General features: G+C 44.6%; 1 protein-coding gene across 5 annotated transcripts; it reads right to left on the bottom strand.

Annotated features, from left to right (window-relative positions):
- Positions 1-367: 367 nt before the first annotated feature.
- rc3h2 (ring finger and CCCH-type domains 2) lies at positions 368-20,275 on the bottom strand. Of its 5 annotated transcripts, none has more exons than XM_084034623.1 (20): positions 20,136-20,275; positions 14,277-14,596; positions 14,092-14,209; positions 13,416-13,649; positions 12,879-13,054; positions 11,516-11,716; positions 11,241-11,373; positions 10,428-10,546; positions 9,367-9,479; positions 8,855-9,163; positions 8,391-8,593; positions 7,972-8,285; positions 7,760-7,900; positions 6,762-6,902; positions 6,030-6,230; positions 5,681-5,933; positions 5,467-5,551; positions 4,733-4,940; positions 4,398-4,546; positions 368-4,313 (listed from the first exon to the last, which is right to left on the bottom strand). In XM_084034623.1, the coding sequence occupies exons 2-20, from the start codon at positions 14,505-14,507 to the stop codon at positions 4,166-4,168; spliced, it is 3,477 nt and encodes a 1,158-aa protein (XP_083890749.1). In that variant the 5' UTR covers positions 14,508-14,596; positions 20,136-20,275; the 3' UTR covers positions 368-4,165. The 5 variants fall into 5 exon arrangements, with proteins under 5 accessions (XP_083890749.1, XP_083890753.1, XP_083890752.1 ...); XM_084034627.1 differs by having other exon boundaries at positions 6,054-6,230; XM_084034626.1 differs by having other exon boundaries at positions 7,972-8,282.
- Between the last annotated feature and the right edge of the window lies 1 nt (position 20,276).

The raw sequence follows: 20,276 nt of genomic DNA, 5'->3' as shown, positions 1-20,276 counted from the left end.
TTCATCACATTTGTGAGAAACAGCTGCACTGTTGTCGCTGTGTGCTGGCCTTTCCTGTCCGGCCTGTCAGGTCACTGTTTGAACCGTTGCTCCTCACATGCAAACGCACAAAGCTAGTTTGGTGTTAGACCAATCCTTTTTTTCCAGTTTCAGAGATTTCTAGCACCCTCTTGTGCTTTGCTAACCATATTGTTTTTTCAGAATACATTTAAATACTACTACAGCAGCACTACAGAGCCATGAGCACATATGAATAAATACATAATGAAGTGCTCTTAGTATGTAGTTCATTATTGTGCATGTTATCTATCATCTCCTATATCATAAAACAACCTTAAAAAAAAGATGACAGGAAATCACAAAGAAACATCATTTGTTGTTGGTTTATTGTGGCATGCAATTTTCATGTGCCATTTCATAATTCCATCTCTCAGTGCAACACAGAAGCAGTTTGCTGCTTGGCCAAGCTGTAAGTCAGTGTTATACAGATAAACAAGCCAGAGAAGAGAAGAATCAATCAGTCAGTCAAACAATACAGCTTCATCAGTCATTAATAGCACATGAATCACCATCATCATCATCATCATCATCATCGGTTTGACTTGCTCCAGTCCTGTGCACAGTCAATAAAAGGGAAACCTTTCACAATGTGATATTTCCAAGGAAATAAATGGAATACGTAACAGTATTATTCATTATGGGGACCTTTTAGGTATGCTGTCTCTTAAGGAGTTTATTTTCCTCATTCTGAAACATTACACAACTGCCCCAGTGATTTAAACACTTAAATATATCTGATTATCACAAGTTGTATAAATGAGCGTTTGAACTATAAGTCCATCTAATGATGGTGCCAGACTGTATACAATGACGGATGTGTACCATCTCTTAATAGTTCATTTACATTTCAATCGAACAATAGATTCGCAAATAAAATGTCTAATACAGACATGAATAGTCAGAAAACGTCAGTTCATCATGTTTCACAATCAACAAACAGGCTTTTTTTTTTCATATAATATAGAATAATGAGACACTTTCTTGTCTAATAAAAAATGCCAGCCGTTTCAGCAAATTCTCAAATTCCAAAAAACGAAGAAGCTGACTCCACGACAACAACGACAACCAAATGTGGTAATAACAATAATAGTCATAATAATCATAATAATATAATCTCTATCAAACAAGAATTGATTTTTCATGAGTAAACAAGTAAAATGCTGCAAGCAAACTTCAGCACTTGACGTGGCCACACAGTGGGCATGTGCAGAACTCTTACAGCGCTGGGTGTGTTGTATCACAACTACAGAATCATCAATACTCCTCCGCCATCACAAGAGGGACTATATCGCATGCATGACGCAGGATGCAGGAAGGGTGGGGTCGTGAAAGAAAATCAGGGTGGGGGTTCAGAGTGCACCCGCTGGCAGTGATGGGGTGGGAATTAGTGGAGTGCAATTGGCCACTACAGCAACACTCTATAGACACCTTAAAGGAAACAGGGAGTATCACTTTGACGTCAGTTCAATACTCACAATACTGCTTTTACATACAGTAATGCCCAGCCATTTCCCATGGAAACAGGAATAGCAAAGCCAATATTGATACTGAGAGGCAAAAGAAAACACGGGCAGAGTAAACACTGGCAAACAATATAATCTCCAACCCGTTTATGCTTCTGGGTGAAAGGGTCAGTCACCAGCATTCAGGTTAATACTTCCACAGAATATTCAAGTGATGAATATAGAAATAGCCAAAAAAAGGAGCCGAGCAACTTAAGTATTCCCTGAGCAATTCAGATGGACAAGGATCCAGCCCCCTCTAGTGGAACAAAGCAGAACTACACGAGAAGCAGCACGCTTCCCTCCTCCGCCGAGCCTTTCTCTCCTCACAGAGTTTACAGTTGAGGAATGTGAAAAGCTGTAGGAAGATCGTGGGGATTGATTGTACTGTACTGTACACAACAATGGCACTTAACGTTACATGACTTCAAAAGGTGAAGTTGTAAACAGATGCAGAGCAGACGGTAAGGTAGCTAATTTCATGACTTTGAGCAGCAAAATCCCCTTTCCTCAGAGAGGAACCCCTACAAAAACATCGGGAGAGGTTTCAAAAGAGCATTACACTGATTTCTTCACTTTTTCTACCTGCTGGGTTAGTTAAAGATAAGAGAGAAACCCCAAAGAGGATGGCAGTCCTCACACCTAGAGTCATTCTGCCATCATCTAACATGGAAGTTCAGGTTTTATGTAAAGAGGAACATTTTTGAAAAGTGTACAGTAGCTTACGTGCCTCATATCTATTAAAATAAGTGAGGCAAAGCCACCCATACCCATACTGCACAAAATGACAGTGAACTAGACAACGTAGTGATGACAGCGCGTCCGATGGTTCGGCAACCACAAGAGAAACGTTAAGACAATCCCATTGATTTTTGTGTCTCGAAAATACAGCAAACAAAACAAGAGTAACAAAGACCCCGATACAAAAATATCCCTAACGAACAACTTCACAGAAGTTAGCGATGCATCAAATAAAAGAAAGCAAAACTTTTTCAAAAAGTTAAACAAAGATACAGCGTGACGAAACACAGGAAGTGGCGTCGCTCACTCCCGCGGGCTTCAGCTTGAAATATCGTGCGTGACCTCTGAATGTTGTTTAGGTAAAGGTCACCGGAACTGGAAAAGCGCGGAAAACAAAAGCTGTAAAATGTGAACTCCAGTTTCTGAGATCACACATTTTTACACAAAAGATCAACACCTTGGAGACGGGACAGTGGGGGCGTGGCCAAAAGAGTCCAATGTTTGGGTCCTAAAACACCAAGGAGAGAAAGGCCACTGTATTGTTTGTGTCTAGTGTGTGTGTGTGTGTGTGTGTGTGTGTTCCTAACTGACAGTCAGAAGGATTAAATCAAGAACAACTACTGGCACACAAATATGAAGCAATGTTTTTAAGACTGATTGTGAGTTAATGTGGCATGTATAGAAATGGACTAAATTAGCTCCATCTGCAGCTGAAAATACAATTTCTGTTCCAGCATTGTAAATCTTTAGTTATGCAATATGAGTCACCTAAGAATACAATAAATGTAGCATGGTGGGGGGGGGGGACATCTATGTTTCTTGCCAACCCTCCTGATCATTTGTCCGCAGGTCCTGACTGTGTCATTGTGTTCTGTGATCTCATGATAGTTGGAAGGAATTCAGAGGTCGACATATGACGCACAAAAACACAGAGCTCGTTTGAGTATCAGAATAGTGGAGACCTCTGTTGTCTGGGGGAATTGGATTGCTCTACCTACTTCTTTTTCATATAATAACATGATATATATGTTGATTTTTCAGGCAAATGATGGGAAGGAAATGCTTAAACGTGTAAAAGAGAGAGCAAGACATGAAGAATAACTGTCAGGTATTCAAAATGTGTCAAATCGGATAAATAATCACTGTAGCTAAGTGTCTGTAAACCAGCGCCTACCTTGTAGGAAACAAGCTCAATTACATACAGTAAATTATATTTATAACATTCTACAAAACATGATGTATTATCTCAAGACAGAATTTGCTAGGAAATGTTGGATCAATCCATATGAAAAAATTTAACATAGAATCAAAAAATCCCTAAAGTCAGTCTTTGGACTTTTTTTTTTATTTATGTGTATCGCATCATAGACTGAAATGCTATCTTAAAATAATGTATTTTATATATGCGTTTTCTCTCTCATCCGTTTTACTGTAAAGCACGCAGAGTTGACCTTTGTATGAAATGTACAAAATAAATTGATTTGACTTAAAAAGTGGCATTAAAAGTGGCACCTAACAGCGTGAGCGCTTGCTGCCTGACGGACCATGAAAAAAAGGCCCGTGCTGAACCCGACTGAGGATTTAAACTGCAGACATGGACAAGTTCACCATCTCAGGGCTAAAACTGGTCTGGTTGGCCCTTAGTGGGCATAAGCAGTGAAAATCACCACCTGGGAGGCAGGACAATGTGTTTTCTCTTGCCTCTGACTACGTGGCGCAGCACTAACTGTTAACCTATATCTGTCAAGTTTCATTTAGGCGTATGATTGACATTTATGAAGGCTGGAATTAAATGGTATTCCCTTTAACCAGGATCCGGTTGCAGGCGAGCGACTCAGGTTATTTCCTGACTTTGTGTCCGCTTAGCTTCCATTGAGCAGCATCTCTGTGCCGGGCGTTTCGGGACGAGCCCGGGTGGAAGCGTCTCCCAGTCGAGGGGGTCCGGTACGCAGCACGAGCTTGCCGACGCCCAGACCCCCCGAGACCAGCCCTCCAGGAGACAGAGACTTCCTGGAAAGAGAGGAAGGAAGAGGGAGATCAAGGTCAACTCAAGGACGACTGTGACTATGTGAAGCAGTTACCATGGCAACTCACCGGAAGGCCATCTTTTTCAGCAGGTGAGCGTCCATCTTTTCTGTTTGAGGGTGCTCCTCCACAGGAGAAGAGAGGAGGGGGGAGGAGCAGGGTGGGGGGAGGAGGTGGGAAGCATCCTGAGACTGTGGGGCGGTCAGGTCTAAAGAATCCTGAAAGAGAAAGATGATTTAAAAAAAGAAAAGAAAGACGAGGAAGAGCTTTGGTTGTTTATACCGGCATAAAAGTCTTTCAATCAAAACGTTAAGTGTCAAAACATCCCTTCGGAAATAATCCGGCAACATGATCTTTACCGTACATGTCTAACTGTAACGGGGATTTTACGTAATCATACAAACCTGAGACTTAATCTCCTGGTGGTCTGAGTCCTCCATGTCCAGAGCACACAGTTCGAGCTCAATGTCTCGTTCCGGGTCCGGCTCGCTCTCGGCCCGGCCCCGACCCCGGGTGAAGGCGGTCTGGCAGGCTTGCAGATCCGACACAATTTTCTCTCCACCGCTTATTGACGTTCGACGGCAGTGAAGCTCTGATGCACAGAGGTGCTCGCTAAAAAACATGCGGATAGAGACGATTGTTTCATATATTCAAAGAATAACTACCATTACGAAAGAAAAATAACAAAACATTACAGTGAGTGTTTGTGGTCTAGTAACTGGACACAATACAGCACCGTGTAAAGATTTAAATCATGGCTTCCAGACCCAGGTTCTTGGGTTTTTACCTACCAGCTAGTGGCACTATTTTTAGTCTGACCACAGAGAAAAACGGAAAAAAGAGAGGAAATGACTGCAGCACAATGAGATAAGAGAGAGAGATGAGAGAGGACAAGCGAGAGCAAAGGTGTTCAGAAGAATCAGGCAGAGAGGAATCTAACTGAGACTGTGAAATTGCCTTGACCATGTTTGCATAATTTTATTTTTGTAGCAGGTTGTGAACTTTAAGATTGAAGTGGTTTTCTGCTCAGTTCTCATTCTCACTTCTTTCCATGCAGAGTTTAACAACATGTAAGACCTTGAGGAAAATAAATGGAGAGATAAAAAGATTGAAGAAAATAAATGTGAATATGTTGTACCTCTCTAGGAAACTGGAGTGGCTGGAAGAGTCTGATCCTCTGGAGCTCCACCTGTAGTCACTGTGATCCAGGTGGTGGTTGTAATCTTTAAGATAAAAACAAAGGAAAAAATGGAAATAAATAACACGAAAGCAATATTTACATTATAATAATATAAATTACACTTAAAATAAATAAATCCAAATAAAAAATGGTTACATAAAGGACTTGTAACCTTTGAAGTTGATGGGGGTGGTACTGGCGCTGCCCTGGCAGGCCGTGGCTTGGATGGGGTCGCTGGTGTGGTAGCCCGTGCGGGACGCTCTGGATATGGCGCCCCACTTGGAGATAATGGGCCCCTCACTGAAGGGAATGATCGGGTCCTCGTCTTTCAAGCGCCGGTAGTGATCCAGCGAATGCAGCCATCGCTTCCCAACACCGCTTCCACCGCTTCCACCGCCTCCAACGCCTCCGTTACTGTCCAACTCCTGCGTGGAAAAGAAAAACATGGACGCTGACATTCCACACGCTGGATATTCAAATAAAAAATACAAATGTGTCTTCAGATGTGTGTCTGCGCCTACTTGTGGGTGTGGGAAGAGTCTCACCGAGTGCTCTGAGCAGGAGTGAGTCGAGGAGTGAGTCGAGGTGTGTGCGAGCGCCTCGGGCTCAAAGGGGCTGAGGCAGGGGCCGATGGTCCCGCAGGACCACGGGGAGTAGTGTGCTAAGCTTTCCTCCCCTCTGAACCTGCAGCCTACGCACTGGCTTCCACTGCTCTCCACGTGCTGGAAGAGGGAGAGAGCGAGAACAAGAGAGGGACATTTAAAAATGGTGGTTCTTGTCGCTAATACGACAAGCACATGTCGTTCCATATCCTTTCTTAAACCAGTGCTCAGATTTAAAGCAGATATCTTCAAAGAAACATGTCCAACGTGCTGTTAAGGAAAGCTTTACTAAGCTGAATGCCTGAGTCACTGCTTGTTAAAGTCTCTCCTCTCTCTCTCTCTCTCTCACACACACACACACCCACACATGCACATCCGCCACAATTGTGCATTGCTATGATATCTCCCTCCACAGTTGCTAAGCAACCATCCCCCACTAAAATAGCACTGGGCGCAGTTGAGGTGCAAGCTTTCGGGATAGGAATTTAACGTTACATATTTTAGAAATGGTAATAAAAACAAAATCAGTTCATTACTCTCAGGTGGTTGCAGGGACACTATGAACAAACTGGTCATGATGGCATTTCTGTCGTAATCATGAACGCCGGTAATAATTCTCTGCGTTTGCATGCGTCGTCTCTCTTGTTCTACCTCAGTTCCGAAATCGATGGTGAAGATGGGGGAGGACTGGGAGGGCCTGCTGGCGTTGTGGTGGTGGTGGTGATGATGAGCCCACTGTTCCTGCTTCCTTCTGAATAGATCCTCGTAGCCGAGAGGAACACGGCCATAATCCTGACAAGGGACCGCAGACAGGAAAAGTGAGAAAAAGATAAGACTTATATCAACATAATGATGTATTTTAATTAACAGTTTAGTGACAATACCATATGACTGAAGCCATAATTGACAACTGATAACTACCATTCAGTTCTGAGTAGGACTGCTGGCAAATACATCACAAATACAGCAGTGATGTAGTTTGTGGTTATGTAGAAGCTTACTATTAAACAAGTTATTGTTGCCAGACAGTTATTGGTAAAATATGCCGTAGCACTGCAGCAGGCATGCTGGTAATGCTATATGATGACGTGAGCAGGAGAGTAGAGAGTGGGGGAGGCAGAAACATATTTGGGTGAGCAGTGGGAGGACTACAGAGGAGGTTGAAGCCACATACTGCAGCTCTGTGGCTGGCAGGGAAGGTAGAGGTGAGATAATATGTGGGTGTAAAAAGAGAAACCAAACGAAAGGAAATGTTGCTGCGAGGAAGGCAGCCATAAGTCTTTTCAATGTAAGACAGACCAACATTGATTTATCCATGTTTTTCATGACATTGTGAAAAGTAATTTTAACATTATTTCAATTATTGCATTGCTCATATAGTGTGCCCATTTGTCCATAATTAAAATACACAGTTTTTAAGGTATTACACTTGAAATAGCTACTCTGAATGTTGGAATCAGCATCAACCAAGTACGTGGGAGAAGCTTTAGCCAAGTAACCACCATGCTTTGAACGGATACGCGTCTTACATTTAAAAAGTGATGCGGCAGTAACATCAGAGGTGTCATCTAAAAATAAATCCCCCACAGCCAATCAGAAGTGAGCATTTCCCACGGCCGCGCTACAAGACGTGCGTTGTTTCCGCCTACCCTGTGCAGCCCTGCGCGGTGTTCAGCTCCGGAGCAGTAGTTGCTGTCTAGAGAGTTGAACCTCTCCCTGAGTGGAGGCTGGTAGGAATGCAGCACCTCTGGAGGCAGCGAGTTACTCCTGGCATCCTCTCTGTGGTACAGCTGTTGGTGATCGTAATCATCATTATCAGTCCAGGAATAAACAGAACCGTGATAATGAACAGAAGGCTTACCTGAGGCCGCCATACTCTCCTGCTGTCATAGAGGGGAGCGTAAACACCATGAGCAGGAGCCAGGGGCCCATACTGAGGCTGCCCCGGGTGGTGATGGAAGGCAGGAGGTCCCATCCGATCTCTAGGCGGGTGTGGCGGGTACCCCGAGGAAGAGGAGGAGGGTGGGTGTGGGGCTTGAGGGTCGCTGGGGTAGGAAGATAGCGGAGGGCCGACAGTGGGCGGCAGAGAGGATTCTGGGACGTTGGAGGATCGGAGGAAGCGAGCCATGCAGGGTTTGTGAGAGGGATGAAAAGTAGATTGATAGTAGGAACCTGCTGAAGAGTAGGAGGGAAGAGGAGAGAGGGAAGAGCACATTCATTTGCACTTTCCCGAGAGAAATATTCATTTTGATTCAAGCTTTTATTTAAAGATGGACTCACAGGTTGGTGGGTAATGGGGTGTGTCATACGCAGAGTGGGGCTCCTGATAGTACAGCTCGGACGCCTGAGAAGGATGTGGTGCGCGCAGGATGAACTGACCATGTTTGGGCATAGAGGCGCCAGCGTCACCCCGCCCAACTGTTGTCAGGGGAGAAGACGCAGAGGAGTGGCTGACCGGAGTCCTGGGAGGTGAGACGGGCTTCCTGATGGACAGAATGACGACATGGAGAGAAAGAATGAACACATCAGGGCTCTTTAACCAACATTACTTCCCTGCAAAATCATAAATCATCTGCAAATCATCTGACTTGATTCATTCTAATTCTAAGAAAACCCCATTTTTTGATACAGAAATAATCATGTGAATTTGTCCCAACTTTGAAATGAAACTTGCTTATGAATAGCTTATGACATGACAATGTCAATGAAAGTAACAACAGGAATAAGTGGGTGAATAATCTTACTGTTCAGTTGACCCTGAACTGTTTCTGGTGGAGAGCCCGTTGGATCCGTTAGCCCCGTTGGATCCGTTCGACACCGTTCTCTTCATCTCCTCCATCATGTCGGCCCCTCTGGAGATCAGCTGGGGGTGAGTCAGGCCCGGCACTGCCTCCGTCAGCGAGGCCGCGTTCTCACCTGTGCCCTTGAGCCCCACGCCCCCTGACACATCCGTGTGGACGCTGCCCTCCATGGTGAAGGTTTTACCCATAACCCCCGGCGACAGCGGGAACGCGCGGCCCACGCTGCTGCTCTTCTTGCTTCTCAGTCTAAATCTGTGAAGAGAAGAAGAGACGATGGGGAATGGTTTTGTTTTGCTCAGCAGAGAACATCTTAATGAACATGTGGTGATGGGATATTTGCACACCGAGGACCGCTTGTAAATCCTCTGGTTAATGGATACGCCATTAGATAATTAAAATATAATTAAAAAAGGTGGTGAAGTCTTTGTAGAAACAAATGAGCGCAGCGGACTCACTTCTCCAGCTCATCCTGCGTGTGTGCAAATGTACAGTTGCTTCCTCTTGGACAGCCTCCCTGCTGACGAAGGTCTCGGCACATGCTGGTCTTGTACTTGCTATTGGCCTGAGGCTGCAAGAGACACAATGCATACAACGGTCCTCAAAATCCAACTAATGAATGAACATCTTCGATAAAAGACAAACATTTTAATATGACCCTTATTCTGAAGTTGTAAGATGGGATAGCGATCATAAAACATAGGTGACACTTAATGGGTTATAAGTGTAAAGTTCATGTCGAGGTGTTAGTTAATGTTCACTCTTAACAGCGTTTATACACTGTTGTGACAGATTAACCATCCAAGGTGAGTCTTGCAGACTGTTACTCCTAATAGTAGACTGTGGCAAGTATCACGATGGATGTCAACAGAGGTCAAAGACACTATGCTGGCAGTACGCAGTATATCTCAATAGAATACACATATGAAGAATATATTAGAATACACTATGACACACAGGAGAGCTCTGGCCTCTTCACTCCACAATATTGTCTGTAATGTTAGAGACCAGCTGCGTGATCTGATCATTGTTAACGGTCATTTTATGCCTGCATCCAGAGAGCATGTTTTGTCCCTTTAACCATGTTGGAAGCCGCAGCCATCTTCCATGCCGTTGGCCTTCTGCGGTGCCTGAATGACGCAGCAGGACTCCCTCGATGAATGTTCGGCCTGTGGTGCTGCTGCTCTTAGCTCTCTAGAGAACCACTTAGACAAACCTACGCTGGTCCTGAGCAATACACCGCGACACAGTTGCATCACACGGCCAAGTCGTGGCTACTCACAGTCAGAAACAGTGAAATGGTTCACGGGAAAACACATCAGACTTTACCCGGAGGCAAGGTCGGCAACCTACAACTGAAAGATCCCTTAACAGCTATGAATCTTTTATGATAATTAGATGAATGAAAATCATACTATTCTAACGTGTTATACCCAGACATAACTTGACATAACTAGCAGTTCTTGTAACACACAGACAGACAGATAGACAATCTCTTGCTAGCGGTGTATCAGCGTACCTGCGGAGCGTCGTGGCTCTTCTTGCTGAAGTTCTGTATGAACTCCACCAGTCCATGAACCACCAACTTCACAGCCAGCATCACGCTTTCTAGCTCCTCCCATGATGGTGCCGGAGCGTCTGCACACAGATCAACAACACACTTAGAAGCCATTCTTATCACTGTGCGAGGTTCTGAAAAAAAGACCCTGGTAGCAACAAACCTAGACCGAATGTCTTGTATCAGACACAGTTGAGATCAAAGATCCTGAGTCCTTTGAGTCGGTGCAAAACTCTCTAGCTGATTTGGACGAGGAGTCCACAGCCGTGCTAGAAGCTCTAGCTGTACAGTGCTTTGAGCTAAATGCTAACGTTGATGACAATTAGCAGGAATCATGTTTCTGGTGTTAGCCATCCTAGTTTAGCATGTGAGCAGGCTAACGTTAGCTGAGACTGAAGGAATTGCCATTCATTATGCATGTAATTGACCATAAACCAAAGGACTGCTCACATTTCATTTTACCAAAGGGTCTACGCAAAAAGGGAAGAAATTTCAAGAAAAAAAAAAAAAAAAAGTAATTTCATGATTATATAATAACTCACCAATAAGCCACAATAGTGCTGTGATATATTAAACTCTTGTCATTGTGCTTTGACTAATGCATATTTAACACACAAGATGAAGCGCTACTTTTAATCTTCTCTTTTGTACTTTTTAATTGCATTTCCTATTTGCTTCACTTCTCTATCTCATTAACCTTTGTGGACCAGGACCAGCCCTTTATTCTGAGGAGTGTGAATCACAGCGTTCATTCGGAGGGAGAAACCGAATCACCTGGATTGTGGTCTATGTTGGCGAGCAGCTCCAGGTGCTGTCTGAGGTTCGTGAGGTTGGCGGGGTCTCCCGTCCGCTGCAGAACGATCGTCAGCTCCTGAACGCTCTTCGCAAATGACTCCGGAGACTGCAACTGGAGCAGAAGATAGAAGAAGAAAGATAAATAAAAAAGAATAGATAAATGTATTTGCCCTGTGCTTCTCTTCTACAGAGGCTTATTATACCCACCGTGTTCAAAAGTAAGTTTATCAATAATGAATGCTGGAGCATGGTACCTTGTCAATAATGGACTGCATGTGTGACTTGTGGACCAGGTCTCCATACAGCAGAGAAGACCACTGCTCGGGTGAAATCCGTAAGCCCGCCTCCATGGCGATGTGGACGATCTGAGCATCGTGTTCTCTCCGGAGAGCCTCGTACGTTCGAAACTCTTCCTTCAGCTGCATCAGTGAGGAGTCTTCGTCGCGCTTGGTGACCTGACAGGCGTTGGAGGAGGAAGACGAGGGTTTGGACGGATTATTATCGTTTTTGTCAGACTTTTGTCCTTGAGACAGAACAAATGAAAAGAATAATTCTTTGGTGTGTTTGTCTTAAAGAGTCTTCACTCCTTGTATGAACCAGTCACGACGACTGGTAATTGTACATTTTGGCTTATTCGCTGCCATGAAAAGTATGTTTTTTTTAGTTTTTTTTTTAATATTCAACCCAGGAAATTATTCTCCAGTTATGATTTACTTGTTTATGGGAACAAAATCCTTGATATGTCCGAGAATATGTAGTTATAATATAGTTTCAAAAACGCTGCATAACACCCTCAGTGTGTATTACACACTCTAGTGACCCTGGAGTGGCTAATGGGACAATTACATAATAATTTTGGGATGACTTACTCCTTTCAAATAGAGTATTTTTGGAACGAGAAGCCAAGAGTCATATTTGCTTTGATTAAAACGTAACCAAATTTGGTCGGTTTGTCCGCACGTGGTGTCTTCAGACTAATGAACTCAAATTCAGATCAGTCAATGGGATTTCTCCCTTCTCAGAATCTGCCCTATGAGTAATCATCATAAGACACCGACACACACACAACCAGAGTCTCCTCTCTGTGTCTCTCAACCATCTGTCTCCGTCCTGCAGAGGCAACGCAACGCAGGCAAATATAGACGGCTGTTACATCAGGAGCAGATAGCTGACATTTCTGGCCTCCCAGCAATGCCTGTCATCAGGTCACCGGCACAGAAATACACACGCGGAAAACATATCCACATATCCGTATTACAGAAGTTACTTTTATGCAGGTAAACTTTGACTAAAGGTATATATAGTCACGTTTGCAAAAGTGTAGTTTTGTAAAACTTCTCTATAACTGCTGACATAAAAAAGGCATTCCTTTGGAGCACCATCTCTGTGGTAAAAGGATACGTGGTGGTAAATGAGGATCTATTTAAATACCCGTGTTTTAATCAGGTCAGGTATGATGGCTCGGGTTCTTGGGAGAGAAGCAAACTTTATTTTGTCCCGTTTGACGTAGATTACATCCAAAAAGCTTCTTTTACATAAAACATTTAACAGTGTGAGATTGTTCCACAAGTGTCTGATGTGTACATATGTGTGTACGCTCATTCACGTCACCTGTACCTTGAAGCAGGAGGCCCTGTAGAGGAGCTGCACCACGTGCCCTATGCTGGTTTTGGAGGCCTGGGGGAACCGAGCCTCGAGCTTTTGGACTACGAACAAAACCAACACCTTCCTGGACAAAGCTGAGCCGTCCTCCAGAGCCAGTAAGACCAGCTTCAGAGCATCTTCTTGCATAGCTGATGGAGAAGAGATGGAGGAGGATGATGTGGGGGGTACGGAGGGTGACAGCAAGGGGCGAGGATGGTGGGAAGATACAATACATATTTTAATCAACCAATTAATTTAATCTATTTGTAACACACGGGCTTCTTAGAACAAGGTGTCCTCAGACTTTAAATTGAACTCATTTGATATCATGATGAGAAAATGTTTCCCAGTCAGAATCTGCCCTATGAGTAATCATCACAGGACACCAGGTACCAACGCCAGCAGTCAGTCTGATGAGACAATCTACATCGAAAAAGGCTACTTCTGGTTAAGCATAATATCGTACAAATCACACATGTGTGTCTTGGAGTATGAAGGGATATCACTGACCAGGTCCCAGGAACTGGCAGCCTCGCGCCCTCACCGCTGCCCAGAGGTTGGCAGAGAGCTGCTGGGGGTTCTGGTGCTGCAGGATGAGCTCGGTGACGGTCCGTTCCCCCAGCGAGCGGCCTGCCCGCACCGCACGCACCCGGCCCTCCTCCTCCACCAGCTGGCAGTTCACCAAGGTGACCAGCTTCCTCTGCATCGGCCGACTGAGCACGCTCGGACTCAGATTCGTCACACCTGCAAAAAGGTGACAGCTGATGTTGTCTCGATTTAACTCCGTTACGACCATCTATTTAGTCGGATGATTCAGGCCTCTTTGTGGAATGCATGGTTCACTGTGCTTCTGGGAGCCGTGACAAAGTGTGAATGTGGCCAAATGATCAAAAAATGCTCAACGCAGTCACACAGCACCGTCAAACCCAACAAACTGGTCATCTTCCATGAGGTTCTCTTACCTGTCGGGTTACGCAGAGAGATAATTATCCTCTCAGTAGCATGAAAAGTGCAGCTCTCGGGCTTCATGTGAACTGTGAGAATGCCAATTTGCACAGCAGCTCAACTGCGGCCCACGCACAGTTAGTACGAGGAGCTCCGTTCTCTTTCCCAGATACCCACGGATGTGGAGCTCCAACATGTACCGTCAAAAACAGACATGCATGTTGTCTACACGCACACAAACCTTTGGCTCCACTGATGGGCTTCAGGTAGAGAGCCAGCTCTTCCACGCACACCCTGCACACCTCGTAGTTCTCCACCTCTCCTGCGCCGCTCAGGCTCACCGGGTGCACATCTGGGACCTAAGAGACGCACATCGTGAGCACATACAAGAGTTTCATTTAAAAACCTTCCGTCCGTCCAACTCACCTGGGCTCCGACCAGCTGCAGCAGGGCACAGTTGACCGGCAGCAGGTCGATATCGGTGCTGATGGGCGTCTGGTCGAAGGGGCAGGCCTTGCGGTGCAGTTTGTGCAGGCAGGTCTTACACACCGTGTGGGAGCAGCCCAGGCTGATGGGCTGGTGGCCGCTGCTGTCGAACTCATTGTAGCAGATGGGACAGGACAGGAACTCCGTCCACTGGGCCGCCTGCACTGGCATCCTGCCACCACAGCAAGGAGGGGGGCGTCGGCGAGCTCAGGGGGAACGCATGCCAACGAGCCCCGACAACAGCTCCTGCTCGACGATGTCTACAAGGGGGAACAGGAGTTATGCAGTGGTTGTTTTTGCAAAGACGCATGTTGGCACAGGCCTGTAAAAACACATTTTTATTATCTGTCTGCCATAACAGAAAAAAAAGTAAAAGTAACTAACAAAATGAACTATGTTAGATAATCCACCACATGACAAGACTCAACATATTAAAGATCACAGTGTGTGTCTCATTACAAGAACATGATTCAATAACAGCACAAAGGAAAAGCATGACACTCAATGTGAGTGAAAAAAGCAAACGCATCAAATTTAAATAATGGAAGGAAAACAGAAGAATGTGAAATAGAGAGTGCCTGTTTAAACCTCCACTATTACAACCTCATTGTGACAGTTTTGTTACAGAGCCCATAAGAATCCATTAAATGCATATACTCTATTTGTAGAAATGCTCATGCACATGCAGCCAAGGCTTTATAAATCAACAATACGGTTGCTGTGATGTATTATCAAGTGATCTACATTGGAAAATAAATATATATAAGTTATACAGTTTGAAGGCGCTTAAACACTGGTGTCCAACATTTAGCTAAGTACACAGGCAATCATCAGCCTCTCTCACCATAAAAGTCGCACATTCATTTAATGTGGGCAATAAAAGTGCTCTCTCTCCCAGTCTCCCAAAAGACGCAGTTGCCAAATTCTCAAAGTATATTGCATTACAAGGCCTTGAACACGATTAGTACAGTAAGTCAGGGTAGGTCTGTATGTCACCCGCATCCTTACCAGCACAGTAAGTAGAAAACAAAATGGATTTGATGACATTATATTCCTAAAATCAAGTGAGAGTAGATCAAAAACTCATTATTATTATTGTTTTTGATCCAAGATTGAGTTCTGAGTATTCATTCGAGAGTGAGATCCATCTTGCAGATTCATCTCAGTTTCCAATTCCTTGAAGACAAGATATATGACACAACTTATTGGCCTGCAGCAAGTTTGTTACGAACAAGAGCAGGACGGCAGAGATGTTCAAAGGTTAAGTGAAGTGATGAAACAAAATGGTGTGAGAAAAGATGGACTGACTGAGCCAATGAATATATAACTTCATCAAATCTACTTTGTAGTCACTCAAATATTCCACTTTGTACATTTTTCAAAAACATTTAATTCCAGCAAAGGTTCTGCATCTGAGATAACAGTATTATACCATATATAACTCTTTTACATACAGATATTCTATGTTTTTTGATGCATCATCCCATTAACCCAAAGCAAAACCTGACACAAATGTAGAATTATACATCCCTCTGACTCCATTAAGCAAAGTGTTTTAGACTCAGTGTGCAGACAGTACCAGCACCTGTTGCTGACCAAAAAATAACAGCTGGTGCCCTCACAGAACAGGCGCCATAATAAACCCAACAAGAAGCTATTCACACACACACACACACACACACACACACACACACACACACACACAGATAACAAAGAAATGAGATTACAGACGACAAAGCAACTCAGATAACTGACCAGTTTTGGAAATGAGCTGCAACCAGTACGTGATCCTGACCGCCTGTGCAACTCTCCTCCATGTATCAACTATACGGTGTGGTGTAAAGCAAGCTTTCCACGTCCGAGAAATCAATAAGATCTCATTAGAATATGAATAACGAACAGCGACATGCAGCAGTCCAGTGCAAAGACAAGGTGGAAAAGTGCGCATTACGCATGCATTACGTTAATTAGCCAAATGCACAAATACAAGTGATTTAAGTCATGATATGTGGCAGTTATAACCCCAAACACGCACCTTGCAAACTGGTGCCCGCCTTCCCCCCCCTGGCCGCGTGCACAGCTCCGCACTGTCCCCGCGCGTCATATTTCCTTTCCCAAATAGAACACCGATTACGGCCCACTGTAGCACCGCAACCTGAGGAGCCGCCGTCTGACTCACAGTGAGGTAACGCTCATGTGATGAGACTTCATGGGGGAAGACGACGAGAGAGGGGAGTTTTTGTAAAAACTCTCTTTCTGTCTCTGCGTGCGCGCGCGTGTGCGTGTGCAGATTTAGGGGAGTGGCGCAAACTCCGGGCGACAACTGGCACGAGTCACGTTGCCAGCCACTGAGTGACAGATCAACACTTACATCCGGTTGTTTTTGTTGTTGCTTTTTTTTACAGAATACAAGCGGGTCGTGTTGTATCTCTGCATGTGTCACAGCACGATCAGATTCCTGGTATGCAAAAAGTACCTAGTCCATAATATGATTAAGACTTCCATTACTGGCATGAATGGATCACTTCTTGTGTGTGTTTGCAAGCATGCCACACACACACACACACACACACACACACACACACAGAAAAAGCCCCCAGAGTGATGAATAAGTCTGGTCTTGTGACAGGGAGAAGAAGTGGTGTGGTTTGTGTCACAGGATATCTCAACTTCCTCATCAGGCTTCTCTCCCGCTCTGATCGTTTCAATTATTATTTTTTTCATGTTCAGACTTTATGTCTGCAGTTCACCTATACAGAGAGGTTGTAGTGATGGTAAAACTTCTGGATGTGTCATTGTAAACACATGCCAAGCGTCGAGAACGGCGCGGCACATTCTGCGTTTACTTTTTAAGAGCAGAATGTGATCGGCTTCAGAACTAATGAGGCGATTTCGCTTGCAGTGGCCCGGCGTCGAGCCACCCACTCCACGGAGCGGAGGATGAGAAGTACATTGTGTCTTTACAGCCAACAGTTGGCGAGCTATCATCTGGCTCAAGACAGCGAATCCTCACTTGGCCCCCTTTGTGCGGGGGAGGGCATCTGGAGTTTCCTTTGGCACGTCTCACAAAGACAGAGAGAGAGAGAGACAGACAGAAAGTGAAAGATTGTTTCTGAAGCAATGTTGTTCAGAAGATTTAGAACATTTTGACAACGGGACGAGATCCGGCTTGATTTTGAAGAGTGTTTAATGGATTTGGACCCCTGTAGGGTTACGCTCAGGTTAAGTTAAGGGTAAAGGTTGATGTTCTCACATGGCCAGTGAAAGGTCAGGTAGAAATAAATCAGACCTGTGCCGGTGCAGACTAACACGACTACAGCGGGGGGAGAAACGGTTGCACAAACAGCTTTCACGTCCTTTTGCATGTAGCTCGTTAGCTCGAGTCCTTGTCATGGCTGTTGCCATAGAAACAGGGACTCTGAAAACAGCGGCGCAACTTAAAGGGGGAGCAGAAGGAAGCAGGAGACTGCAGACGGCCAATGGGAGGCTGATCCGAGCGGTACACACCCTCATGCAGGGTTAGGTTATGGTCGGAGTATAAGAGCTAAGGCTAGGCCTGTAACAGTGATGGATGGATGTCAGCTGTTAGGTGTGTGTATGGTGCATTAGTTAATGATGACATTTAACCGTCACTTTGCACCTCCAGCTTGAGTCTTGCTGTCGGCCCAGAGGAGGGCGCTTCCCTCTACTGTAGAGACACATCAGTCTGTGTGTAAAGAACATGACTAATGGGTCTCTGACTACAAACAACCAAACAAATAATAGAAAAAAAATAATCTGGAAGTTAGACGCCTGGTTGGTTTATGGATTCACGACAACCAGCAGCAGCAAAAAAGGATGAGCTGTCTCAGGGTGGTCACCTGATGGACAAATAGTCATGCTCATAAAATCTTCTACATGTACACACACACACACATACACAAATATACATACACTAATATTGAATGGATGCATGCACACACACACTGCCACAGAGCATGAGATGGACCTGAAGTAAAGGAATCTTAAGTAATATGAGGACCCCTTCTCACTGTCACCATGACCCCTGAAATGGAACATTCCATGTGTGTGTGTGTGTGTGTGTGTGTGTGTGTGTGTGTGTGTGTGCAAGAATATGCATCTATCTGTTTATGACGCCACTAGATCGGTAAACCCAGATTTATGAAACATGATATTTAAATGTGGGCAATGTGAGATTCCAGTGAGCGGCAAAGCCGTCACACACACAGCTCGCCGTCCTACAGAAGTAAACATGGAGGTTGCTGAAGTTGACGTTCACGGTTTCACCTGTAAGGCGACATGCAGAGGAAACCAGTCCCTCCACTGAAGGTCTCAGACTGTAAATCAAGACTTCTTCTAATCCGTACTGCAAGTTAGTCATTTTGAAATAGATGTGCCGCTTGTGCTCTCACACACACACACACACACACACACACACACTGTTTGAATGAGCCTGTATTGGTATTTCAAAACTGTTTCATTAACACAATCCTGTGTGTTTTCTGCTCTTGACCTTTTAAATCCCCCCCACGTATCTCTCGTATGCCCTTTACAACATGAGCAATCACCTCAAGTCAACGCAACCTTCTGGGTGAAGAACAACAAGACTGAAACTTCACACCCAAACACATCGCTCAACAAAAACACACTGAAAAAGTCTTTTAGCCCGAGCGCACCACTTTGTCCTCAACTACAAAACAATTTCGATCAAATTGTGTTTAGATGCAGAGAAAGTCTTGAGGTGGTTTAGGAGGCAGAGCCTGTGGGCTGGGAAAGTAATACTTTGTTACCACGGCGAGCAGATACAAGTACAACTTTAACACTGACGGTGCTTGTTAATCTTTTTTTTTAAGCAAACACATAAAAACACTTGAATGCACCTGCTGTGTGCAATGAAAAACACGTCATATTTTGGCATCATACAGGTAGTTTTGAATCTTGAAGCAGCTAACTTTTTAGTATTTGGGATCATGTCGCATAATTTATGACAGGCCTACTACTGTTTTTAGATCTGCTCCCTTGTTTCTGAGTGTACAGTGGGGGTATGTGGGTCTGTGCGATTATTTATTCATGAGGCCTGTCATAAAAGTGTGTAGATGGTAGGCAGGGCAACCGTGCACGAGCTGCTGTATTAAACAGCACATTTAAGGCCTACTTTATTACGCCTGTGAGCTATATGGCTACTATGAGTTATGCTGATTTGCTCCAGCCTCAGATAATATTGTTCGAATACCAGGTGGTGTCCCAGTGGAAAACCAGCAGATTAAGGAATAACCTCCAAACATGAGCGACTGCTGCTGCACGCTCAACCCACTGCTGCGTTTCAGCAAGAATATGCAACAACTTCAACTTGGGAACCTCTCTCAGGAGTCACTTTGAGAGCCAAAAAGTGATGCTCCTTCACAAATCATTTGCGCAAATCCACATCATCATCATGCTTGGGGTAACATAAAGCCAGTCTCCAGCATCGCAGCAGCATCTCATTTTCATAATGCTTTACAGCATGCAATGACTGCCTCAACTCTTTCTAGAAAAAAAAAAAAAAAAACCTGGTTTGCGTTGGTATCTATGAGCTGCGGGCCCATCATTACAATACAACCAGCCTTCTTGTGATACATCCGCACCAGTTGCAGGAATAGATGATGAGCTGGGGGGCAGAGTAGTTCCACGTCTGGTGATATCATTTATTTAGCTGATAATAAAACATTATTCTAATCTGGCATCAGGCTTTGCACACAAATACACATTTTAAAAAAGGAGAAGGAGAAAGTAACGCACACATCTGGATAAGTCACTCACCTCACCACCGCGCCAGAATAAACATATTCATCCACAGAAGCGCATCAAAATAAGAATAAAAATATCTTCATCGGTTGCAGCAGCCGGCCCCGGGGAGATGATTCTTAATGCGAGGGGGACACGGCTCTGCATGTCAGAGCA

Source organism: Eutrigla gurnardus (genome assembly GCF_963514095.1).
Source record: "Eutrigla gurnardus genome assembly, chromosome: 19".
Lineage (NCBI taxonomy): Eukaryota > Metazoa > Chordata > Actinopteri > Perciformes > Triglidae > Eutrigla > Eutrigla gurnardus.
Note: the sequence above shows the minus strand (reverse complement) of the source record. Positions and strands in the feature narration are given on the sequence as shown.